The sequence below is a fragment of the Lissotriton helveticus genome, chromosome 10 (assembly GCF_964261635.1).
Source record: "Lissotriton helveticus chromosome 10, aLisHel1.1, whole genome shotgun sequence".
NCBI lineage: Eukaryota > Metazoa > Chordata > Amphibia > Caudata > Salamandridae > Lissotriton > Lissotriton helveticus.
In genome coordinates this window covers 870,548,453-870,575,390 of record NC_136071.1, presented here as the reverse complement: position 1 = coordinate 870,575,390, position 26,938 = coordinate 870,548,453, and the positions used below count along the sequence as shown (strand labels likewise).

The 26,938-nt window shown below is 44.9% G+C and overlaps 1 protein-coding gene across 2 annotated transcripts in view; it reads left to right on the top strand.

The window, feature by feature from the left end:
- The window catches only part of SP4 (Sp4 transcription factor), a 121,409-nt gene that overhangs the window by 53,111 nt on the left and 41,360 nt on the right, over positions 1-26,938 (top strand). For both annotated transcript variants that reach the window (XM_078663514.1, XM_078663513.1), the window contains exons 4-5: positions 6,311-6,542; positions 6,728-6,927. In XM_078663514.1, the coding sequence (XP_078519640.1) occupies positions 6,311-6,542; positions 6,728-6,927 (432 nt within the window). The remainder of the gene's footprint in view (positions 1-6,310; positions 6,543-6,727; positions 6,928-26,938) is intronic.

Genomic DNA, 26,938 nt, shown 5'->3' with positions numbered 1-26,938 from the left:
TTGTGGATCAATGCAGAATCTGGAACATTCCTGCACAAAAATGTGAGGATAATGTGTGATTTTTGCCAATGTTTGACATTTGAAGAGCATTCTTGGTAAGAATACATTCTTAGTTCCACACATGCAGCACCATCTGGATTTGTCTGGGTTGTTGGTATCAGAAATGGCCAGTGTTCGTAGGAATCCCTCATTGCAAGCTGACCCAGAGTCCAAATAGTGTAGCCATTCACAATGGCACGTTAGAGGAAAATTTGCATTTCCTCCTCCTTTGCTTTCCAATATTTCAAAACTGCTCACGGCTCCTCTCGCTTTTCATATGGATGGGAGGTGTTTCTAGCCACACGTGCTGAAGTTTAAGGATTGGGAGCGCTACATGAAGTCATGTCGGGCTGGGTCCCACACTTTTTTTTTTTTTTTTTTTTTAACTAGCCCTAGCACTCAGGAGACTTTCTGTTTCCCCGGGGGCAAATTCACAGTAAATGCTTCAATTTTCAGAGCAGGAGAGGGGAAATGAGGGGCAGAAAGACTGTTGGAGCTTTAAGGATGGTGGCATGATCCAGTGTGGGTGTACTAGCTTGCTGGTGCCTGGGATACCCGTTCCCACCTTATATTTAAAAACATAATAATACCTGGGGTCTAGTGGACTTCCTGCCTCCCAGGGGAGAGATAGACTGTAGGCCCTTAAGGGATGGGCTGCATGAGGTACAAAGCAAGGGCGAGTCACAAGCTCATATTCTCCCCTCTCCTTGAAAAGAAAGAAATAATCTCTGCTGTGTAGTGTTCTTTTTGGCCTATACTGGGAGTGGGCAGATTGGGGTTAACCTCTCCAATCCCCCCTCCCCTAAAGGAGAAGGGGGAGGCTAGCTGCTGGGCCCATTATGTGGTGGGCATGACCAGGTGCCTGGGTGGGCTCCCCCTTATGTTTTTTTCAAAACGTTTGTGACTATTAGGATTTCTGCCTCCGTGGGATTGTAGAAAGACTTTTAATTTTTTAAAGGGGTGTCTTGCCCATGTATGTAGCCCCCCTTCACCCAATGTGGTGGATCCCTGCTTGGATATTGCGGGCCTGCAGTGATCTCTTAGCATGGATCTACTAGGGAATGGTGCAGCTGGAATGTAGGCATTGTTCCCTTTTCCAACAGGTCCTCTGCAACTCTGATCGATGCTTGGACGACTGAAATATGCCCCCCCCCCCCCCAAGCAATAATCAGAGTGAGTTCTTATGGTTTCACTTTAAATCATTGCGACATCAGTGGGCTGCACATACAATGTGAAAACCTCTAGATGTGAGGAAGCTCTTTTCTTCTGCCACGCCACTGAGAAAAAAAAAAGAAAATTAATCTGGCTCTTGCATCCGAAGGACTTTCTCCTTTAGTGTATTGGATGAACCATTCATATCCACTACACTACAGAAGTAATGGGGTAGATGTGAAAGGTTTGTCCACTGCATTAAATTGGTTACTATTGCCAACATATTAACTAGGCTATTCGGTCCTTCAAGAGCGGCGACTATCATGCAGTTACAAAGAACCTTAAGGACTACATTGATAGCTTGCTGCCTGTTGGGATGAACGTTCTTTAATGGTTTGGTAAAGCTGTACCTGCCTCCATCTAGGTCAGAGACTCAGCATCATTGTTGCCTTGGGTGCCTGGAGACCTCCACACCTTACTCCATGGTGGACCTGATCCCCTTTGCTGCCATTGTCGTCCCCTACCTGCACTGCTTATTAAGGCCTTGCGGCCCCGGGCTCCTAGGCGGTCAGCCGTTGGCCGCTGGGTGATTCCGGCTTCCTCACGTGTGATGCCCTTGCTATCTCCGCAGTGGCCCCGGATGGATCATGGCCCCTATTCAACATTTGAGGCTTACCCGCCCCGACTGACCCACAGACAGAAGTGCCCACTCAGCGATCCTGCGCTGCGAGCCCGTGAGTGGCAGCGGAGTTGGCCCGCGCTGAGCTGCTGGCTCGTTACTGAAGGAGCTGGACCCAGGGAGACATTCAGTAGGACTTGGCCTTATACCTGACAGCACTCTCGTGCCCCCGCTCACTGCATCCACCCTGGCGCCAGACTCTAGGCATGTAGGAAGAGCGACATACGCGGCACTGATCGGCAGCAGCCTTGACGTCTGCAACCCGCCCCTACCTTAGAGCTGTGCCAACTGACACATGACTGAAGGACCAGCAGGTCCCAAAATGAGCTAGAGTCGGATCTCGGCCCTCTTCCTCACTCCTGAACACCACTTCACAAAGTGCTTGCGCTGCCCTGGCCCTCCTCCTAGCTGAACACATGCTTACAGTCCTGTGGCGATCGCTGATGGCTCCATCGGTGGCAGTTTGGCACAGGGCAATGAGGAAGCCCTCCACTATGAGGAGGTCCAACATCTCCACAAACGTCCCATCTCTCCTTAGTGGGCCACCCTTCTCACACAATTCCTGCAAGAGGTGAGAAATTATGATCTCCCCCTGTGAACCATGCTGGCCAACCCAGTGGTCATCACTTGCCACGCGCATGTGTCGGACTCCATATCTAGAGACCTGGATGGAAGCGCTGATTCTTGCCCTCCCTAGTTTGTACGGCAGAAAGGGTTGCCTGGGAGGCTTTTCTCTTCCATCCCCACCCCTCCTCTCGTTATAGACCCACTCAACCGCACTTCCTGCCCAGCCGCACTTAGTGACACCATCTCAACAAGTACACCTACCTACGTTTATGCATTTCTCTCACAACAGCCTCAGCCTGCCACCGCTATCTCCAATATATGCCCACTTTCCCAGTTCCTATTCTCACCCCCAGTTGACATTGCGGCAGGGTGTAGGTAGTACTCCCCAGCCCATACCAATAAATCCTTCGGGATTTTTGTTGATATACTCATACTCTGTATATTCCACTCTAAGATTTTGCTACCTCAATGTGTGTATACATTGCATGATCGCCAGCAGTGTATTGGAAAGGCAAACCTTGCCGCAAATGTTGTGTTTAATGTAACCCAATAAATACATTTAAAAATAAAAATGAAATGAAAGAAATGAAATGAAATTTGATTTGTAAAGCGCATGGCTGCGCGAGAGCGTCCCAGCGCTGCCTAACAGATAACAGAAAACTCGAAAGGGGACCAGAATTTTAAAGAGTTTTAGGGAAAAGAAAAGATTTAAGCAACTTTCGGAATTTAAGAAGGGAAGGTTCAGTCCGAATATGCCTAGGGAGAGCGTTCCAATTTTTTGCAGAATTTACAGAAAAACGGCGGCCTCCTGTGCGAGCCTTCCTTACTCTAGAAACTTTGGCAAGATTATCCAGGTCCGATCGAAGGGTCCGAGGGGGTCTGTAGGGACCAATCAAGCTCCTCAGGGTCGGGGGACCTTTGCCTTGGAGTGTCTTATGGACAATACAAGATGATTTGAAGGCGATTCGCTCACGAACTGGGAGCCAGTGGAGAGCTCCCAGCAGCGGTTTGGCAGATGCTCTTCTTGGGGCGCCCATGAGCATCCTGGCAGCAGTATTCTGCACCCGCTGCAAGGTGTTAATGGTGGCTTCTGGTGCTGCCAGGAGTAGGGCGTTGCTGTAGTCCAGTCTGGATAAAATTAATCCCTGGATCAATAGTTTCCTGGACTGAAAGGGCAAAAGAGGAAGAACTTTCCGCACTGTCCGGAGCAGGCCAAAGCACGCGCCTGCGAATTCCGGGCATGTGTCCTAAAGTTTAGTTCGGGCTCCAACCAGACCCCTAGGCTTTTGATTTTCTCTTTCGGTAGAGGCAGCTCGCCCATACAGGGTGGCCAAAAGGCTTTGGCCAAAGATGTAAATTGGTGGCCCAGAATTAGGATCTCAGTTTTTGCTCCGTTCAATTTGAGCTTTGAACTGGTCATCCAGGAAAAGATTCCAGTGAGACAGGCCGAAAGGTTATCTGAGCATCCCACTTGTTGCGTCAGCGAGACGACTAATTGGGTGTCGTCTGCGTAGGTGACAGATTTAATCCCGAAGGGGGCTACTACCTCCTCCAGTGGGGCCATATAAACATTAAACAGGGTAGGGCTCAAAGATGAGCCCTGGGGGACACCACACTGGAGGGGAGTAGATTTGGACATGACACCATTTTTCCAGATCCTGAATGCTCGTTTATTTAAAAAGGATTCCAGCCATCTCATGGCTGATCCTGCAATCCCTAGTCTAGCAAGACGGTGGACTAGTATTTTATGGTCCACCGTATCAAATGCAGCGCTTAGATCCAGGAGGATCAGAACTGCCGATCCCCCTGAATCTAAGATGCACCTTGCCTCCTCAGCCACCACTATAAGGGCTGTGTCGGTGCCCTGTCCTGGGCGAAAGCCCATTTGAGAGTCGCTCAACAGACCATTACTTTCCAAGAACCCTGAAAGCTGTTGATTAACAATTTTTTGGGCAATTTTGCCCAGACCAGGTAACAATGAGATTGGGCGAAAATTGGCTAGATCCGCTGTATCCATCCCCGTTTTTTTTTTAGGAGTGTCTTGATTCTGGCTTGTTTCCAGCTGGGTGGGACCACCCCGTTGGTAAAGGAGGAGTTTAACAACTCCGTTGCGAGGGGGCAATGGTGTCTGCAACTTTTTTCAGGATGTACATAGGCGCCGGGTCAGATGGAGAACCACTATTTACGGAAGATAGTGTGTTACAAAAATCCTCCCTAGTAATGCGTCTAAGAACATCCAACCGGGGGCCAATAGTCGGGGCTAGAGGGGCTTCATCACCTGTAGCGGGAACAGTCTGTGGTAAACTATCAAGTATTCGTTGTAACTTGGTGTCGAAGAACTCTGCTAACTGATTACACCTAGCTTCAGTGCATTCTTGATTAATCGTCGGAGCAGGAGCTTTAAGCAGTTGCTTAACGATTTTGAAAGTTTCCTTCGAGGAGTTAGCAGATAAGTTAATTTGTTTCTCAAAGAAGGAAGCCTGCGTTTTCTGTCGTGCAGCTTTGTATATTCTCAGGGCAGACTGATAGGAAGCTTTGCTGTTGACTGCCCAATCCTTCCTCCAGATACGTTCCAACTTTTTACAGCCTTGTCTAAGATCTCTGAGTTCGGTGGTATACCACGGTGATTTAAAAGTACTACTTTTTTTGGTGATCATTTTAAGGGGCAGTACTGCGTTCAGGGAGTCGTTAAGCCAATTCTGAAAGCTTAAGTCTGCCACCAGGGGGTCTAATTCTGCCACAGGGGCAGTTTGTTCTAAGGTACGAGTCCATTCTTCCACCGATAGTTTTGGCCATTCTATATGTGAGTTTTAATCTCTTCTTCTGCCTCGAGTATTGTTTGACACGTTGTCGTTGTGACACTTAGACAGTTGCCCCAAAACAGTAACTTGGTTTTGCTGTTAAAATACATTTGTTTTTCGATCCTGGAACCCCCGTTGTAAACGTCGGTTCTCACCCATCCCAATACCAAGAGGCCCCGGACTACACCAGAACACTCGCCGTCTTTATCTACAATAGGCTTGGAAACCGATCTTTCCCATTTCTTGCTTGCATTCAGAGTTTTGTTTCTGGGCAGATTTGTGAGTTTGTCGTTTGACTAACTTTACTCTTTGGACAAAGAGAACTGACATAGTGTCCAAGTTATATGAGCCGCATGACAGTAATGGGATTGTCACTAGAGAGTTTTCTAGACTTTTTTTCTTTACCATTGGATAGAATCACACATCTCTCTTATTGTTATGAATTAAAAAGGAATACTTCCCAAAAAGGTGTTATCGCCCTGTAGAGCAGGATAGAGGTTTCTTCTGTGAACTTCCAGAAATGCATCAATTTTTCCAGGGTATAAAAAAATGGCTATCCTACTTGCATTTGAGTGCATGGCTGATAGCATGTGCTTGGGACCACATAATCTGAGTAATATATTCAAATGATGCTTGACGTAGACTGTCCTTATTCCCACTTTGTCTTTTAGTTTATCGTGCTTTAAAAAGAAGAGATCCGTATGTACAGTACTTCAGTTGTTTTAATTAACAATGTCTTTCAATGAAATATGTTAGCAGTTCTCCTTAACGAACTCTACCCTACCATACAGAGCCCACAAATGTCCTTCACAGTTCTTTTGATAACTGTTTGAAATTCATAACCATTAATCGTGACATGCAAGGAATGTAGAGCACTAGGCCCAAGAATGCTTAGGAAGACACAATATCTACTGGCGTCACATTTTTTTAACTTCTAAAGTTGAGGTCCTATTCCAGCCAGAGAATGGAGGCCGTGCACACATTGGAATTACAGCAAGTGACAGACATTTCATAGATTTTGCAAAAAGTTCGACATTCTATTGTATCATTTTTGATAATTGATATTTTACAGGTCAACAGCAAGGACAGGAAGGAGGATTGAAACTGCAGCAAGCCACATTAACCCCAGTGACTGTTTCAGTTGGGGGAATTAGTAATGCGACAATTAGTGCTCTTAGTCCGGACCAGATCGCCCAAGTGCAATTGCAGCAGTCCCAGCAATCTTCAGACCAGGAAGTAACACCAGGCAAAAGGCTCAGAAGAGTTGCATGTTCATGTCCGAACTGCCGGGAAGGTGAAGGAAGGTACACATCTACTCATTTGTAGCCTTTTATGTCTCTTTATTTTGCTTAAACAATTATTTATGCAATTAATGTATTTCATGTTGATTTGAATGCATTCCGTTAATGATTATGATCACTGTTTTATTTTAATTATGAACTTAAAATTAATTAAGGCTAAACCAGGTTTAACTTTTTCATTTTGTTAGAAGCACTAATGAACCAGGAAAAAAGAAGCAACACATATGCCACATTGAGGGATGTGGAAAGGTTTATGGCAAGACGTCTCATTTAAGGGCACACCTACGTTGGCACACTGGAGAAAGACCATTTGTTTGCAACTGGATTTATTGTGGCAAAAGGTTTACACGGAGTGATGAGCTTCAGAGGCATAGAAGAACTCACACAGGTGGGAATGTTTCTGTTTTTAGTTTAAGTATATTGTTTTTGAACTTTCAGTTCACATAAATTTCAGTTCACATAAATGTGATAAGAAACAACTTGAGATCTTGATTGTAAGAATTACTGCTTAAGGACATAGAGAACCAAGTTTACTCTCTTATTTACATGCCTCCATGGTGAGATGTTTGTTATGTAGCTATGCATGTTCTTCTTTGTATTGTAGTATGAAAGACGGCCCTAAACTTTCAATAATACTTTAGACCACATGTAACTAAGAGAAACCAAAAGCTCATGGATTTCTTTTTACCTATGGTACTGCAACATATTCACAGTTAGTTACTGTTTTTCCAGTATCATGATGCCATTGGCTTCTATATAGCAAGTATGCAATCTACCTTTTTATTCCCAATGTAATACCTTCTTTTGCCAACCCTATGGAAGTACTGCAGCGACCTATTGGAATAGACTTGTATAGAGTGTGTGTTTTATGTTAAGTGTTTTGTAAGTCTAGTGTCTGTCTCCCTTTTTTCAGGGCACTGCGCTGACACTGATACGCTTATAGTTACGTCTAGATACTGTGTATTTCACCTTTACAGGTCACGAGCTTCAGGTCCGGGGTGTTTCCTCTCACCTAATGTTCCATTTGTACTTTTGTGTTCTTTTACAGATCAACATTTAAGTTATTACCTTGTTCCGATTCCATTTGACCATAGTAGGCACATTTGACTACATTTGTACATCAATTCTACACGTAATATTCTTTACGTATAAACAGTATTAGACTGTTGCATGTGAGTAGGTTAGGGATCTGTGCACCCGTCCTGAAGAAGCTTGTGGCTTCGAAACATGTCGACTTATGCAGGAGGTTATGTACATTAAATACACCAAACCGCCACCTCACTATTTTTAACAATACCAGCAAGGAGGTATATTAAAAATCTTTTTACTCCTCACTTGCCATGTATTTTATAATAACTCACCATCCACTACTGACCCTACCACTCACAACCCTCTCACACTACACATAGTGATTACAGCAGTGCTCCCGCGTACCTGCCGGTTAGTAGCAAGCCGCATTCCGTAGAGGGGGGTGAAGACCCCTATGATGAAGCATGACACCAAGGTCCCTTTTGGTGTATGAGGGGTATTTAAAGAACACAACGTGCTTCCCACCATTGTAGGAAACGCATCCAACCCCAGACCATTTTCAGTTTTTCGCCTATCTTGTGTGGGTGGATTCTACTTGTTTATATTTTAAACCCACGTCAAAACTTTTTGTATCTTTGGTGAGGTTACACATATTACCGGTGCCATATCTAGTGTGGCCTGTTACTGGTGGGAGATCCCACAGCCTTTGAGGTATCCCGTGACAAGGTCTAGCGTGTACCAACAAATCCCTCATGTTTGCACTTGTCTTGAAGGAAAATAAGGGGTTTTCAAGGCGTAGGCCATCTGAGTTAAAAATGCTGTGGTAAATAAATAAATAATACCCTATTTTTGAGTGCATGAATGAATAAATAACAGATAGCTCAATAAATAAGAGTCAAGATTCGAGGTAGTAGGAGTTTTGCAGGTTTATTACAGCATAAGGACAGGATCAGGACAACCTGCATAGGATGAGCAGAATGACAGGGCCCAGCAGGACAACTGGGACCCAGTAGGGGAAAAAGATGCCCAGCAGCTGCTGGGGCTTGGTCTGGGATGAGCGCGCTAACATTCAATAACATAACATTGATATATATATACATAGCGCAAACACATAGCATTACATTGCAGTAGGCGTAACAGTGGGTGGAATAGAAGGCGTGACGTGTAACAGTCGCGAGAGATAACAGTAAAAGTGGGTGTAACTGGGAGTTTACATAGACATGTGATGCAAACGTAACAGAATATGTCATGAATGGGCGGAAACATAGGAGGGGGCTACCTAAGGAGCCGGGACCTCTAACCTAATGGTGCGCGAAAACTGGCAATGACGTGTTACTAGGAGAAGCTGGGGGCTACGAACTCTGTGCTAGGAGCAGAGACTAGAGTCTGGAGGGTCGGAGCGACATGTACCTAATCCTATCTGGTATCTAATGTTTAGGGAACATGTTGATATAAACTAGAAGTCATGAGGGGAAAAGCTAACCTGATTCTAAGACTGGACCATGCATTATTCTACATGTAGTGCGTGAAGAATATTAAATGACCATTAAATACAGTATTTCTCTAACGTGGAGCCGAGAAGGCTAGACAATGACGGAAACTATTGATGCAGTTCAGTAGCTTAGGAATGCAGAAGAGGAGGACTGAACTGATAGCAGGAACTATAACATACTTTTGGCAGACTCAGAGGCAGAGCCGGGCTGCACCGGGCACTGCTAGGCAGGAAGTAAGTGAAGGGTCGAGGATACAGGTGGGGGCTGTATCGCTCTTCAGCGAGGCTTTCAGGAGACAGGAGCTGAATCTGTGGTCCGGGCCCTTTTGAGGCCTAGAAACGGGGACTTTATAATTGAATAACGTGCACACTGAGAAACGTGGCAACATTACTTACATAGGCCTGATATTCGTAGTATTCACGAGGACTGGAAACTAACATACTAGAGGTGGACACAACTGTAATTGCGTCTTTAATCAGAAATGGGGAATAACATATGCATATTGGTCATGCATACATAACATATGATGGATGAGGCGTAGGGACACAGAACATGGCAAAATATACTTTTCCACATTCCCTCCTTGTCACTACGTTTACATCAGGAAACATCAATATTCATGATACCGTCTATCATTTCATACAGTACCATTTGCTCGTCTCGAATTGTCTTGGAACGGGATTTAGAACGGGGCTTGGGACTAGGGATACAAGAGGTAGCACACATGCTGCAAATCGCAGGGCCACATTGTATACAGAGGCAGCAGCTAAATATGATCGCTACTGCAATACTTAAAAAGGACAGGACTTTCCATCCCCATGCGGAAATTACATTCCAGAACCAACCGGACCATGTCCAGGTGCCTGGATCTTGATGTAACAGATGGGCAATTTTATGAAGTCTGGTTATAGCTGAATAAACAGACGGCGCGTTATTTGGAATGAAAATGCAACAACTAGATCCGAGAATTCTACAGGCCCCGCCCCTATCGGCCAGTATGACGTCAAGGACGAGACGATTTTGCAAAACGACAAATCTCATAGCAGATTGTTCTTCGGTTAAGTTACCTAGAGCAGAGGCAGTCTCATTAACTACAGCTTCAAGGGTTCTTGTTAATCTACGGATTAGTTTACTATTCTGGACAGGTCCTATAAAGAAAAAGAAACCTTTATTGAAATCTGTATACTGTTCTAGAGTAGTTTCAGTTTGATCGACAATCGGGGACTCCCTTCTAGGTCTAGTGTGTACTAAAAAAGAATTCCTATGATAATCAGGTGGGGCTAGAAAAACAGGTGGCAGTAGGAAGGCAATGTAACAGGTTCCCTCCCAATCGAGGGGCAGACGGACATATGCAGTTTGACCACAAACAAAATAAGAATGACGTGAAGCTTTAAAAATAGATTTCCCACTGTCACTATACTGGATAACAGTAGTACATTCACTATGACCTATATGTACAGAACCATAACTACGGACACATAATTCGCCTTTGACTGGTAGTACTGAAATAGCAGGTAAGTCTGGAGTAGTATCAGACTGAACATTCAGAACCATGAAATTCGACGAATAATTTCCTAAATTATATACCTCATTTTCTAAATCTAAACCTGTTCTGTGGGGAAAACCTTGCTTGTCTGGAAAACATGTACTGTTAAGAAAAGACATATCTGTTGAGGATGACGTTAACGTGGACCATGCTCCACACGAACCATTGTGTGAGAATGGATAAGGAAAGAGTGGCAGAACTCCCTTCGATGTCTGGAAAGGGGGGAGTCGACCACACACCCAACAATTAGTGGCATTGCTGGTCTGGTGTGAATAATGTAACATACGGATGAATGTGTTATTACGCATGGCAAGGCGGTATGCATATTCGTGAGGAGGCAGATCACTAAACGTGTGCTCTACTGTAGCATTAGCAGACATATTTACATGAGGAACTGATAAATACAGGAAAAATGCGTAGCTGGTGCAGGAAATCATTAGGCTGAGAAATAATATGAAACTCAGAAAAACGATGCATTGTAGTGAACTGCGACTGACTCTCTCACTATGGGGGTCTATTTTATACATGTCAGAAACAGTCTAACCGTTTCACCTAGGGGAGGACTTATACAATCAAACTGGCTGACTTATTAGACCTGAGCTTTAACTTATACTCCTGTTGCGGAGTTTTCTCTAACAAGGGAGGGGTTGTAACAAAGTCTGGTGCGGGACAGTCCTTTAAAACAATGTTCTGGCAATCCTTCGAATCCTGGGAAATGTTCTTGGCAATGTCTTTAAAGTCTGGCTTTGGTCCTTTGAAAAGTTTTACATGAGAAAGGTGGACCCACCCCTTCCTGCCTTCTAACTTGACGGCAGTTCGGGTGGTCAAGAGGACTTGACGTGGCTCTTTCCAACGTGGTTCCAGCGGACTTGATCTGTCAAAGTTGCGGATCATCACCAACGACCCTGGAACGATCTCGTGCGGTGCCACCTCGGTATTGTCTGGAAATGCGGCGGCAACCTGTGAACGACATGAGTTGAGGGCAGACATCAAGGAAGCTAGGTAATCGGTCAGCATATTACATGAAACATCGGTAATACTTCGGGGTCTAGGAGTACCCCACATGTTAGGGGGGCGGCCGAAAACGACCTCATACGGGGACAGACCTGATCTGGAATGTGCGACCATACGCAGGTAAAACAGAGCGACTGGTAAAGCTACTAACCAGTCTACACCTTTGTCTTTACAGACTTTTGCTATACGGATTTTCAGAGTCTGATTATGTCTTTCAACTAGTCCAGCTGCTTCTGGATGGCGTACACAATGAAATTTCCACTGGTACCCTAACAACAGGGAAACATGCTTCATGAGTTCGGATGAGAATGGCTGACCGTTATCAGAATATACGACTCTAGGGAGTCCGTATCTAGGGAAAAATTCACGAACCAACTGTTTGGCAGTGGTCGCGGCTGTGTAATCTGGGACTGGATATGCTTCCGTCCACCTGGACAAAGCGCATACTACTACAAGGACATACTTGAAACCTCGACATCGCTCCATCTGAATATAATCCATCTGGAGGACCTCAAAAGGGTGGTCAGGGGGCTGGAAACCACCTTGTTCCACCGGGACACTTTTACCTGGATTAAACTGACAACATATCATACAGGTACGGACTTTCTGCTTGGCTGCAGCTCGTAAATGCTTGTTGAACCAAATGTTCTGGATACTGTCTAACATAGCTTTTTCTCCTAAATGTGCTGGACTATGTGCGGTATTGATAATGACTTGAACCATAGAATCGGGGAGAAACCATGTGGCTCTACCCTTCGTTAACCATCCTTGATCTGTATGGACCCCTCCTTGTACAGACCATTTCTTGATTTCATCGGGAGTAGCATGTAACTGGATATCTATGACATCTTGAGTAGGGTCCTTAACTGTCATGCATGTAATCAGATCTGGAGTATGTGTCTGATTAACTGGAATGTCTGGTGTCTGTGCTGTAAGCTTGGCTGTGCGGTCTGCTAGATCATTACCTTGGGAAATAATGTCTGTGACTTTCGTATGTGCTTTGCACTTCATGATAGCAATAGATGTCGGTAAATGTATGGCATCTAACAGAGCTTGAATAAGGGGACCATGCTGAATCTTGGTTCCATGAGAAGTCATAAAACCTCTCTCCTGCCAGAGCACTCCGAAGTCGTGTACAACTCCGAATGCGTAACGTGAATCTGTGTAAACATTAACCTTCAGGTTCTTGGCGTGTATACAGGCTTGTGTCAGAGCAACTAGCTCTGCTGCTTGAGCGGACAGAGTATCAATACGGTGTGTTTCAATAACTTCAGTGTCAGTAGTCACTGCATACGCGGCGACTAGTTCTCCTGTACTAGTTCTCATACATGAACCATCCACATAAAGTGTCAGGTCAGGATCTGGTAACGGAATGTCTGTCAAGTCTTGTCTTGGCTTTGTCGTAATGTTAACTATTTCCACACAATCATGTGTGTCTGGATTTGAACTAACTGATGGTAACAATGTAGCAGGATTCAGGACGTTGCAGCGTCTAATTTCTATGTGTGGCTGGAACAGTGTCAATTCATAACCTGTTAAACGTGCAATTGTCAAGTGCTGAGTCTGTGTTCGGTTTAAAAGAACTTCTACTGAATGTGGAACTTGTACTGTCAGGGAATGTCCTAAAACTATGGAATCACTTTGTCTGATAGCTAGTGCTGTGGCTGCAACTGACTTGAGGCACGCAGGTAACGCCTGGGCGACTGGATCTAATGTGCTCGAAAAATAAGCACAGGGCTTGTATTGACCTGCTTGATCTTGTGTGAGAACAGATAATGCTGTACCTTCGCGTTCTGTAACGAAAAGTGTAAAAGGCTTACTGTAGTTCGGTGTAGCTAGAACTGGAGCTTGACATAGGGCTTTCTTTAACTCATTGAAACTAAGTGTATGTTCAGATGTCCAAGGGAGGACAGTCGATACGGCTGCCTCCTGTGTCGTTAACTGTATCAGTGGCTTGGCTAGAAATGCATACTGGGGAATCCATTGTCTACAATAAGAAGTAAGGCCGATAAAAGCACGTACCTCCTTCTGGGTTCTGGGCTGGGGAAGACTCGCTATTAACTGGATACGGTCGGGTGTCAACTGCCTACCCCTCTTGGACAGCAAGTGTCCTAAGTATACCACTTGCTGGACACAGAATTGAAGCTTCGAAGGTGACACCTTGTGTCCCATCTCGGCTAGAAAATACAGAACTGTAAGTGATGCTCGCTCGCAATCACGTTCAGAACGGGCTGTGATCAGTAGATCATCGACATACTGGAGCAGGGCAGTGTCAGTTGGCATGTGAATATTGTCTAGTTGTCTCTTGAGTGCTTGACTGTAAATACTAGGGCTTTCTGTGAAACCTTGAGGAGCGCGTGTAAACATATAGCTCCTTCCATTTAAACAAAATCCGAAAAGAAACTGGCTGTCTGGATGAATTGGAACACTAAAAAATGCATTCTTGAGGTCAATAACAGTGAAAAACATGGCTTCGGAATCAATGGCTGTTAACAGGGAAGAAATGTCTGGAACAACTGGGTACTGAGGAATTATACATTTATTAAGCTCTCGTAAATCAATCACTAATCGATATACTGGGGGTGCATTTGGATCAGTACGTTTCATGACTGGAATGATCGGAGAATTACATACATTGGAGTCAGTTTCTACAACTACTCCTTGAGCCATGAGCTCGTCAATAATTTTGGATAAGGCTGCTACAGCCTCGGGTGGCAATCTGTACTGTCTGATTCGGGGTAACACTACACCTGGCTTGAGAGTCACACGATAGGGTGTGATTTGCATGTAACCTACATCAGTTGGACCTTGCGCCCATAAATGCTGCGGAACATTAGACAATCTTGAATCAAAATCTCGTAATACATAGTGACCCTTAAAGTCACGTAGGAACAGACGTATTCCCTCTGGGGAACAGCAAATAACTGCACCTAACTCTTTCAATGTCTTAATACCCAATAGATTTTCTGGACATGACTTAGTAAGTAACAGATCAGTAGTACGGGACAATGGACCTACTTCTAAAGTAACTGGCTTTGAAATCTCATTAACGATGGGTTTTCCTGAAAATCCAAGGGAAACATTTCTTGAGCCTGAGAGCGGAGCCCCTGGAACTTCGGCATGACTAATTGTGGTCCTACTTGCCCCTGTATCGATCAGAAATTTTCTGTCTTTCCCTAATACTTGACTATGAACATAGGGACCTTCTTGGTCTACAGGTATCTCGATGAGAGGCAAGCCTACCTCCCTCTCTAGGCTGTTTCATGAATATGACTGGTACTCTGGATACTCAGACTGTGCATACTGGTACATCTGCGATGTAACGTGCTGTGTTGCAGCAATAGGCTGCGGTACTGTAACTGTCTGTGGTGCATTCTGTGACTGAGGAGCCTGTGAAACTTATTCTTGTCTAGGCGGACGTGGTCTTTCTTTAGTCTTACCAGTAGCTATGTTGTGCTTCAGAACTGCACACTCGTTTATAAAATGACCTGGCTGTTTACAATAATTGCAGTTCCCTTTAACGGGAGCTGCAGGATGACTGGCTTGAATCGGACCCCTCTTCTGACTGTCTTGAGGAATAGATTGTGCAACTAGCACTTTCATTTTCGTGTCTTTCATACGTTTTCTTTCGTGTTCTTGCTCTTCTCTGATTCTATTCTGGTGATACTGAAGCATCTGGAGCATCTGGGACGGAGTATTTGCTTGCCAGGTGCTTTCGACTTTCAAAACTCGGTTTTTAATTTGTGGACTTGAATTCTCGACTAATTTGGTAACGAAAAGATGAGGGTATGACTCACTACTTGTCTTGAGACCACTATTAATACTGAAACATTTCTCGAATCTAGAATAAAAATCACTAATATCTTCTTCTTGTTTCTGTTTACAGGCTGAGATTGCATCCCAGTCTTCTTTCCTAGTTGTCAATAATCTTGGCAAAACTTGAATCAATAATTCTGGTAATTCTTTACATTTATCTCCAAGACCGGTACCTGGTACTCGTGCCTTGTCTTCAGCTTCTAGAGCTGCCCAATCGATCTTTTTCTCTCCCACCTCCCATTCTTTTTCTTTTAACTTTTCATACACCCCTGCGGGTAGCAGAACCTTTAACATTTTAATGATATCTGGGTAAGTGTATTCTCCCATACGGAGCATGTCTTTTAATTCTCTATGGAACCCTGCTGGATCTTTGTCATGACAGGGAATTAATTTTTTCATTTCGAGAAGTTCCATCTTTGAAATCGGAGTGTATACAAACACTCGTTGCATTACGCCACCCGCCCCTTGGACTGGGTGGACTTCTCGTAACGGATTCTGTCTGTCTATGTAGAATGGTTTACTTTCTGGGGGTGAGACATGAACAAAATGCGGGTTCAGGAACGTTCTATACTTGTGGCGCTGTTCTAGAATGACACTAATTAAATCGGTACCTAGACCTCTCCATCTGTACTGGAGTAACTCGTTCAGGATATCGTGTAACGGGCCTGGATCAGAGTGTTGACCCTCATACAGAGTAATGAGGTGCTGGATCATATACATACCCACCAGTCGTTGCTCGGCTGGGGGCAGTTTCAGAAACATTTGTGCCACTATTTCGTCTGGAAAAGTGGTAGAATCAGTAATCCATCGGACTGCTGATCGGGCTAGTTCTTGTTCATGCATGGTGCTTAACTCACTATAACCGACTCGTGATTTCAGAATGTGATCGGTAGCTTGAAATACTTGTTCTAGAGAACCTTGTTCTGGTGTTGGATGATGAAAAACAGACTTGGGTTCTAGGCGTAAATGGCGATCTGGAAATCTGGATTTTCCTACATACGCTATTCTGGCGGGATTCTCGTCTTCCTCTTCAGGATCAGAGATACTTTCTTTCTCGCTTACTTGTGCTGCTTTACGCTGTTCGTGTAACCTTACTATTTCTTTACGAATTTTCTTGTACATACTTTCCATAGCACTAATGGTCTTGTGCTTACCCTCGGCTATATTATCACTCCACCTTGTTAGGATTCTCATTTCGGCGGGATCTTTAGACGGGTAATCTTGTTCTCTTATTAGACAATTGATCAGGAACTTTAATATCATGAGCTGAATCTCGGCTTTCCTTTGAGACATAATCTCGCCAATACTTTCTGGATCATCCCCTGTACGGATGAAACGATATATTCTGTCTAGATCTTCTTTCATATTCGGCAAGGTGACTAAATACTCGGTCACCCTTCTTACACGTAAGGAATATAAAACCATAGTATTTTCGCCTGGAACTGGATCATAACTACATTCGTTAAGGGCTTGCCTGATTTCTGCGACAGACTTATTACTCTTGGGAGTACGCTGTGATGCTTGAGCATGTAATTCGAGTGCTGATAAACGCTTGTGTGGCGGCGGGGTTTGAGGAGGACCTCCTCCTGCGGCCCCTAGACTAGAATCGTCGACTGACATTCTTCGTGCTTGCAGGGTCGGTAATTGTGACGTGGGCTGAACTTGTATGGCTGGCTGACCCGGGGGTACCGTAACAGGTACTCCGGTGTCTGGAGGAACGGGAAGTGCCTGATTTACAGGGACAGGTGGAGCGCGAACAGGATTGGCATATTCGGGGACTGTGTCATCCAGATAGGATGAAATAAAAATATCAGCTGCGGTCGGTTTGTGACGTAGCTTGGTCGGAACTAATGGTGGCGGGAAATTACTGGATGCCTCTGGGGTCGCTTTTGGCAAACCCTCGGCAAGGAGAGGATACATACCCTTAATGAGGGCATGCCTCTGTCTGTCTGACTGTTCGGCTTTGACTTGTTCACCTATCTCGATTAATTCTCTTTCTTGGGCTCGTTCTTGGGATTCTCTACTTAACTCTGACTTTCTGACTTCCTTTTCCGTTCTTCTATGCGCTTCCTTACGCCATAACTCGATGGCATCTTTCTGTGACTGTCTGGCTTTCTTTTTCCATAATACTTCTTCTACTCGCATGATACATTCGGCATCCCATGTACCCGATACGGGCCATCTATACTTTTCTTCTAACTGTTTGGTATACTCTACCCATAAATCTAGATACAATATGGCGCTTATGCCATGTTTCTGATACATAAAGTGACCTGGACTGTCCCTAGGCGGAACAGGAACTGCTGCTTCCAGCAGACCCTTTCTAGTTTTTAACTGACGTAACTTTGAAAAGAGCGGCATTCTAAACTTAAATCGGAACACAATACAATACACGAAAAACAATAACAATTGGGAAAACAATTCAGGCATACCACGACATTGAAAATACATTAAACAACATCATAAATAACAGTTCGAACAGAATACTACCTGAAAAATACTGAAAACAGAAACAGAACAGAATTCTCGAGAACGGAACAGACTAGAGTTACTGGATGCACTGCTGTAACAGTACGGAACATACCGGTCCCATAAAGGAACACATCAAGACCCGCATCCACCTAGGTGAACACTTCGTTTGCGGGCTTGGGTACCACCAACCCACGGACCAGAGTCAATTTAGACTGACCCTGTCTAGACACTACCCCAGCAATGGTACTCACCGGGCAGCACGGAACGGAAGGCCTCGGACGGGACTGGACTACAACGACGAACTTCGGGCTTCGGACTTCAGTTACGGGTGGACCTCCGGATACCTCGGACCTTGGACTCTCGGCTTGGGCTCTGGTCGGGACTCGCCGCGTTCCTCCACCGTCTCGTTCGGATGCTGGACCGCCTCCTCCGTCTCCTCCGTGGGCCTGAGGGATACTTGAAGCAGAAATATCTGCACTTGGCCAGAAGAGTTCCGTCACGACTGCAGGGGGTCAGGGGGTCGGCGTGGCTTCACCGACGCGTGGGGAAAGGGCAAGTCCCTATTCGGGCGCCATTATGTGGTAAATAAATAAATAATACCCTATTTTTGAGTGCATGAATGAATAAATAACAGATAGCTCAATAAATAAGAGTCAAGATTCGAGGTAGTAGGAGTTTTGCAGGTTTATTACAGCATAAGGACAGGATCAGGACAACCTGCATAGGATGAGCAGAATGACAGGGCCCAGCAGGACAACTGGGACCCAGTAGGGGAAAAAGATGCCCAGCAGCTGCTGGGGCTTGGTCTGGGATGAGCGCGCTAACATTCAATAACATAACATTGATATATATATACATAGCGCAAACACATAGCATTACATTGCAGTAGGCGTAACAGTGGGTGGAATAGAAGGCGTGACGTGTAACAGTCGCGAGAGATAACAGTAAAAGTGGGTGTAACTGGGAGTTTACATAGACATGTGATGCAAACGTAACAGAATATGTCATGAATGGGCGGAAACATAGGAGGGGGCTACCTAAGGAGCCGGGACCTCTAACCTAATGGTGCGCGAAAACTGGCAATGACGTGTTACTAGGAGAAGCTGGGGGCTACGAACTCTGTGCTAGGAGCAGAGACTAGAGTCTGGAGGGTCGGAGCGACATGTACCTAATCCTATCTGGTATCTAATGTTTAGGGAACATGTTGATATAAACTAGAAGTCATGAGGGGAAAAGCTAACCTGATTCTAAGACTGGACCATGCATTATTCTACATGTAGTGCGTGAAGAATATTAAATGACCATTAAATACAGTATTTCTCTAACGTGGAGCCGAGAAGGCTAGACAATGACGGAAACTATTGATGCAGTTCAGTAGCTTAGGAATGCAGAAGAGGAGGACTGAACTGATAGCAGGAACTATAACATACTTTTGGCAGACTCAGAGGCAGAGCCGGGCTGCACCGGGCACTGCTAGGCAGGAAGTAAGTGAAGGGTCGAGGATACAGGTGGGGGCTGTATCGCTCTTCAGCGAGGCTTTCAGGAGACAGGAGCTGAATCTGTGGTCCGGGCCCTTTTGAGGCCTAGAAACGGGGACTTTATAATTGAATAACGTGCACACTGAGAAACGTGGCAACATTACTTACATAGGCCTGATATTCGTAGTATTCACGAGGACTGGAAACTAACATACTAGAGGTGGACACAACTGTAATTGCGTCTTTAATCAGAAATGGGGAATAACATATGCATATTGGTCATGCATACATAACATATGATGGATGAGGCGTAGGGACACAGAACATGGCAAAATATACTTTTCCACAATGCTCCCGTTTTTTAGTGCAATGCGTTTTATATTATTTGATGCAATAATGAAGGTGGCAACGCGAATTGTATTCATCACTCTAGGTTTTTCAGTTTTTTCCAAAAGGGCTTCCCTATTGCAGTTGGATGCTCTCTTCTGTGCTTGTTTTTTTATCACCCTATCTGGATAATCTCTCTTCCTGAGATTTTCAGATAGTTCAATCTATACCTTTTGAAAATCTCTTCCGTCTGAGCGATTCCCCCGTAGGTGGAAGAACTGACCCACCAGTAGGTTCTCCCTAAGAGATTTGGGGTGAAAGCTTTTGAATGATAGAAGGGCATTTCTATCCATAGATTTATGACAACCCGAGTAGTTAGTATTCCTTCCCTGGGATCAATTACCAAATGGAAAAACTGGAGATTAGTTTGTGTGTTCTAATAAGGGGTTACGACTATTGAGCCAGTGCAGAAAATCATGTATCAATAGTTCGTCACCCTTCCCGATCAGCAGAACATCATCACTAAACCGTCACCACAATTTTTTGTAGACCAGTGGCTGTCATGGGTGAAAATATGTTGCTGATCAAAAGCTGCCACATCTAACCCTGCCAGGCTCGGGGCAAATGTGCTCCCCATTGATGTCCCATGGGTCTGCGGGTAAATGGTACCCTGAAACACAAATAAGGTGTTTAGTCAATGCAATTTCTGCTAGGTTTAATATAGAAAGATCTTGGGGTACTGTATGCCCAGTCTTGTGCAAACAGTAAAACCTCTACTACCCTCGGTGTTTCCCTTTGAGGGATGTTGGTATAGAGTGATTCGATGTCCAAACCTACCAGGAATTCCTTTTTTTGATAAAATTTAACGTCCTTGACTAGGTTTAAGACCTCTCTCATGTCCTGCACATATGCCTCCATTTTCTTTACCAACGGTTTGAAGAAAAAGTCACAAAACTGTGACAGTGGTTCAAGTATTGAACCAATCCCGACACTCCCCAACACTATTGGTCTGCTTGGTGGACGTCTGGTGGTTTGTGTACTTTTGGTAGTGTATAAAAGTCCTTGATGGCTGAGTTGCTGTTGCACAGGAAGAGCCCTTTTATTTTGTGAAATCCAGTCATTGTTAACTGCTTCCTCCAGAGGCTAAAGTGGCTATTTGTGTTCCTATTTCATTGGTTGGGTCCCGGGATAGGATACTGTAGTAGTTCCTTATGTCCAGTAAAAGCATGACCCAAAGGGCTCTTTCTGTGTAATAACAACTCAGTCATCCCGTATTTTTATACACTGCCAAAAGTACACAAACCCACCAGACCTCCACCAAGCAGACCAGAACTGTTTATAAGCAAACTCGACTTAACACTGGCTATCAAGGATGAAATTTAATAGAGTGCCTAGAAGGTAAAAGGATATGAGGCCTATCCAATTTAGAAGAGCTGAAATTATTTGAAAAGGTTAAACTGGATTACTGGCTCCCTGAAGAGGAGAGATGTAGGTACTGCTAGGTAAGGCACTACGTTTCTGACTCCTCAATTAAGCAAGCAGCCAGCCACCCCTTAAGACCATTTGAGAAATGGCTTTTCAGGGGTTAAACACATAAACTCAGAACCTGTATCGGTAGAGATTTCATAGCAATACTCCTGTGGGGCGCTAAGGGGAGTCTTGCGACTCCGCATTGAGTCCTGGAAGTAACGGAGCGGGGTCTCATAATAGCACCACCACCCTGTGTACTGACGTCCCTTGCTTTCATTCTGTGACTTTCAATACGAATATAGAGCTCTGCTACCGATTTTCTGTGTTTTCCAACAACTTCCCAAATGGTTTGACTGTGCTAGGAACAATATGTTCACCTAAAACGACAGGTTACAAGCAATGCTGTGACTGCAGGAAGCAGATTCAGGCACTAACCCATACGAGGTGTGTCTTTTGTATCTGGTCTCGGACACAACTCTAGGTTGGGTGACGAATGTGCTGGAGTGCACCCAAAGGTGATACACGGGCAGGAGGTGAAGTTGTAGGTCACTGAACAAAAGAAGTTTTCACGGTCTTCAGATAAGTCCTACCCCCTTTCCAAGGGCAAGCCCAGACTCCGTACTAGTCCCCCAATTTGAAATTCTTTGGTAAGTCCAAGTCCAAACGAAAGAAGAGCTCTACCCATCCTGCCATTCTGACCAAAGTGAAGGCGCAAGAACCTTGCAATGTAAGTCGCACTCCTTTGAGATATCTGGCCAGATAGCGGATTCCTCATTTGACCATAATTTGCCCTGAATTCTCTGGGTCAATGTAAACACTGCAGCAAATAGAGGCCTACAAAGAGACCGGGCTGCAAATTTTCATTGCGTGTCTTACTCCCTCTGACACATCTTTGAGCCCCACAGAAACACAGAGGCATCCAGTGAGGTTACTTCCAGTGGATTTCTCCCTATGGCTGTCTGTATCCTTGGGACCCTTTACTGAGCTGTCCTGACTCCAGTACAGACTTCCAATCCAGCCCCATAATCTGTGCTGGTTCCCGTCACCCCGACAGCATTGCTGCTGCCACCCACCCTGGAGGATAATTTGGTGCCAATGCCAGACCCTGAATCTTCATTGGCCTGAGTTAGACCAATGTTGGCTGTAAAATTACAAAAGCAAAACTGGTCGTTGTGCAGACTGACTAACCCTGTGCCTCTGCCATGTCACAACTACCAGCAGGCTCTGTTATTTTGGTTCTGACTGATTATTTTCAAGAGTTGGATGCACCTCAGGATGTTGATGAGGATGGTGAGGGGGATGGTTTGCTCCTCTTCATTAAATGTTGCCTTATATCTTCATTTACAAAATGTGAGCGGGCTTGATGCCTCACCTTAGACAGGGCTGGACTCGCCATGGTCACCAACAGAAGAAAATACCTAATTTGCACTGTTTGTTCAAAGTACAGCTGAGGTACAAATATTACAGCTGCCCTTCATTGAGAAGGGCATTACTGGGCCAGAAACCTCTAAGCCTCTATTTCTATTTAATTATGCCCCCACAGGTACTCTGACTACTTGTTGGAAAGCCATGTTCTTTCACCCAGTGAATTAGCAGGTGGTCATGGGACATAGACTGGAGACAGGCGACCTGGGTTTTCTCACCAAGCAGCCTGCTTAAGAGAGCCTTGTTGTGCTGGCTTTAATCAGTCAAGTGAATCTAAACTCATTTCCAACTACTCCTCTTGATCGGTCTTCGTTGAGTCGGGCCATGCTATTGATGAACGCAATATGTCTGCTGGGCCTCTATACACATGCCATTTGGGACATGGCCTGCAAGACATTGTCGGAGGCCACAGAAGATCATACGGCCTCTTTGGCCGCATTCAAATACATTGTGCACTCCTGCCTAGTTATCATAGATTTCCCTTCATAGACGCACATTGTTGAGAGCCACTGGATTCTCGGCCTATGTACGAATGCACTTTGATAGGTCCTGCCTCTTTGGAGAGAAGGCAGGCTCTGCTTTGGAACATTTTGAAGACAACAGAGCGATAGCACGTTCCCTGTGGTTGTTGAACCTTATTGAACAGCTTCTGTATCAGTTCCAGAAATTCAGTGGCTATTACAGGGGACTGGCATATAGACTGGGACAACCTTCCCAGTCATTGATGCAGCAGGCAACTCAGTCGTTTCAAGGCTTGGGAGCAGGTCTAACAGACAGTGTGAGAGTCAGAAGGGCCTCAGTTATCTAACTGCAACAGAAGGTCCCCATCTTGATCTTCAAGAGTGTCACCAAGAGGATCCTGGCCTCAGAAAGCTAATGGCTGTCGCTATTTCCTCATATCGAAAACAGGATAGGGGAATATCCTTGACCACTGAATGTTGTCAAGCGGAAGCACAAATTCACTATACTCACGCTGGCACAAATCCTGTGTGTTCTGGACCCAGGTGAATGAATGAAATGATTTAACTTGCAGGGCACATTTTTCAGAGCTCCGGTCATCACTTCCTTGTGCTTGCACATTTTTTCTATACCTGTCCTGCAGTGCTAAAGGTGTTTTCTGTGTTTCAAGGTGGGCCAAGAGCCTTTTCATTTTGCTGTGCTCCCCTTCCGCCTCACCAGCGCCCCCAGGAGTTCATGATAGTGATTCTGGTGATTGCTGGTCATCTTTGGAGGTCGGGATTCTATATACCTTGACTAGTGGCTGCTGAAGGCCGGCTCGATGTAGTCAGTCTGGGACCACCTCCAGACAATGGCGAATCTCTTTACATCATTGAGGTTAACTATAAACGAGCCTAAATCCCACCGATTCTTTTGCAGAAACTTCGATTCATCGCTGCAATTCTGGACACCGTGAAGTTCTGGGCTTTTCCTCCGCAGCAGCGAAGGAAGGACATATGCACTATGATCGTGATGTTTCAAGCTTTATCCTGAATTATGGTCGGAGTGGCTCTGCGGTCTTAACCTCCTACATCCTCCTTGTAAACTGTGCCAGATGGCACATAGATGCTCTGCAATGGAACTTAAAAGTTCCAGTTATTCTAACATCAAGACAACCTTTCTGACACTATTCAGGTCTTGGAGGAGACTACTCGAAATCTGCAGTGGTGACTGCTCGAACACAGTTAGTCCAGCGGCAGGCCCCTCACCCTTTCCCACTCAGAAACGATGGTGAAAACTGACACACTGGTCTGGGGATGTCAAGTGGGGAAGGTGGAGATCTGAGCACTCTGGCTTCAACCTGCTGGCCATTCGTCTCCCTTTGAGAGCCTTCCTGCCATTCATTAAGGAGAGGATATAGAAGGTTCTCACGGACAGCGCCACTGCCATGTGATTGTCTATTAAAGCAGGGAGAAGTGTGATAGTGGGTCTTTGCCAAGGGGTTTTTCCTCTTGGAGGTGAAGTGCCCAGGCATCTTCCTGTTTGCAATTTACTTTGCCAGGTCCCTCTATACCAGAGTGGATAAACTGAGCATATTTTGTCTGCCAGATCATGAGTGGTGGTGGAGGTGGCATAGAGAGTCTTCCAGCTGTGGGGAGAAACTTAGCTATATGTTTTTGCCACCGCCAAGAACACACACTGCCAAAATTTTGCACATTTGATTTTCCACAAGAACACTCTTAAGGAGACTCATTCTGGCTGGAATGGAACACAGAATGCTTGTCCTCCTTCCTGCCTCTCCCTCTCCTGCCCCAAATTCTGAAGACATTGAAAAATGATAATCCTAATTGCCTCAACTACTCTTAAATATGTGGACACTGAGCTGTAGAAATAGGCTGCATCTGATTTGGTGACTAAAGTGGTGAATGTTATCCTTGCCACCAGGTGCTCTTGCACTAAATCAATTTATGCCGGGTGTTGCAACAAATTTGTAACCACGTTTTCTTTTTGTTTTTTGTGTCTTTAGCCTAATAAGGCCTAGCAGTGGGCACTATAAAAGGTCATTTGTTGGGCCTTTGTACGTTTGCCAACCAATCTTCTTTGTTCAAGTCACCTTTTTGGTTGAGGTTTGTTACAGGTTTGGTACACTTTTACTCCCAAACCATTTGTGATGCCACAATAAGACCGTAACTTTGTCTTAGTATTTGTTTCTGTGTACTCCCTTCAAGCCAGTGCATAGCTGCTCGCTGCATCTCCTGACCGTGTAGGCTGTCTTCCTCATTGTGATTAGTTCAGCTCATTGAGTGAGTGAACCTCAGTCAATTTCAGTGCAACCACTCTACACCACCTTTTTTCCAGGAGGAATTTGTGTTGAGGTATCAGACTGCCGTCTTACCAACAGTCATTACTCCACTCCACATTGAAAAATTGTGTGAGTGAACCTCGGCCACTTGGAAAATTGTTAGAGTAAATCTCAGGCACTTTCAGTGCAACCACTCCTTTACTCTTTGATAGAGAAACCACCAGAAAGAAGGTACGTAGTTTGTTCTTCAGCTGTCCTAGATTAGCAAATCAGATCATAATTGGGAGAAAGAACCAATGGCAAACATGCTATTCTCCCTTTTAATATGAGGAAAGCCACAGAGCTGAGAGGTGTGTCTAATTCAGCTTTTGAAGATGCACAGCCAGAGGCAATTCCCCTAAATGATAACATGATTCTCAAGTGTCTAAAGATAAACCTCCCATAGCTTCAGTTGCATCTAGCCTAAAATTGACCACTTAATTTCATGTCTCAATCGCATGAAGGAAAGGCTCAACAAACAAGGTACAAGTCTGGATATGTCAGTACACTGAATATCAGAAGTAGAAAATGGTGTTGTAGCCAGTAAGTTAAATTTGCTTCATATAGAAAAGGTGCTGGCAGTAATAAAAGCATAGAGTGAGGTCCTAGAGAGCCAAAATATAAGGATCCTTTGTAATTTGGAGATTACAAATCTGGGGAAGCTTGAAAGCTTTTAGATCCTTCTGGTCGGCATACTGATCAAAACACATGTTGAAAGCCTTTTATTATTAAACTAAGATATTACTTCCTGGCCCTCAAGCCCAATCCACTTTCATGCCCATATTAGCACATGTGTGCTTGTGCATGTGGATGTTTCTGTATGCGAACATGTATGCACCCTCTGTTCACGTATGAGAGTGTATGCGCACATTTGTGTGTGCTTGTGCATGTCTGTACATGTGATTGTATGTGTGCTTGTGTTTTTGATAGTTTCTCTGTGTTCTTGTGTGTGTGTGTGCGTGTCTGCGTGTATGTGAATGTGAGCACTTTTGTGTGTGTGCGTGCATGTCTGTGCATGTGACGATGTTTGTGTTTGCATGTATTTCGGTGTTTTTGTATTAGAGCATGGGATTTTATGTGTGCTTGTGTTCTTGGATGTTTTCTGTCTATGTGCTTGTGTGTGTGCGTCAGTGCGCATATGAGAGTGTTTGCTCACATTTGTGTGCTTGTGCATGTCTGTGCATGTGCTGGCGTGTGCACACTGGATTTGTTATTCTCTAGCGGCCGCTGTCCTGGATATTGACTTTAACTGCCAGATGCCTGACCTTAGAATGGCCAGCAGTTTACCAGTGTACAGTACAGTCCCCTGCCTGACTCCAAGATGGCTTCCATAATGGCCCCTACACGTTGTTTTACTTTCCCGGGACAACAATTGGACATTGACCAGACCTTGAACCTATCCCCTAACCTGCCTACACATCACGACTTGGAACCTGCGGAACTTACCCCAGACTGTGGAGACCTAGCGATGTGGCTGATGCCTGGTGGAGCTACCATATTGCTAAAGAGGAGATGGGTTGTGGACTCCCCCTCCCCCCTGCCGTCACCTA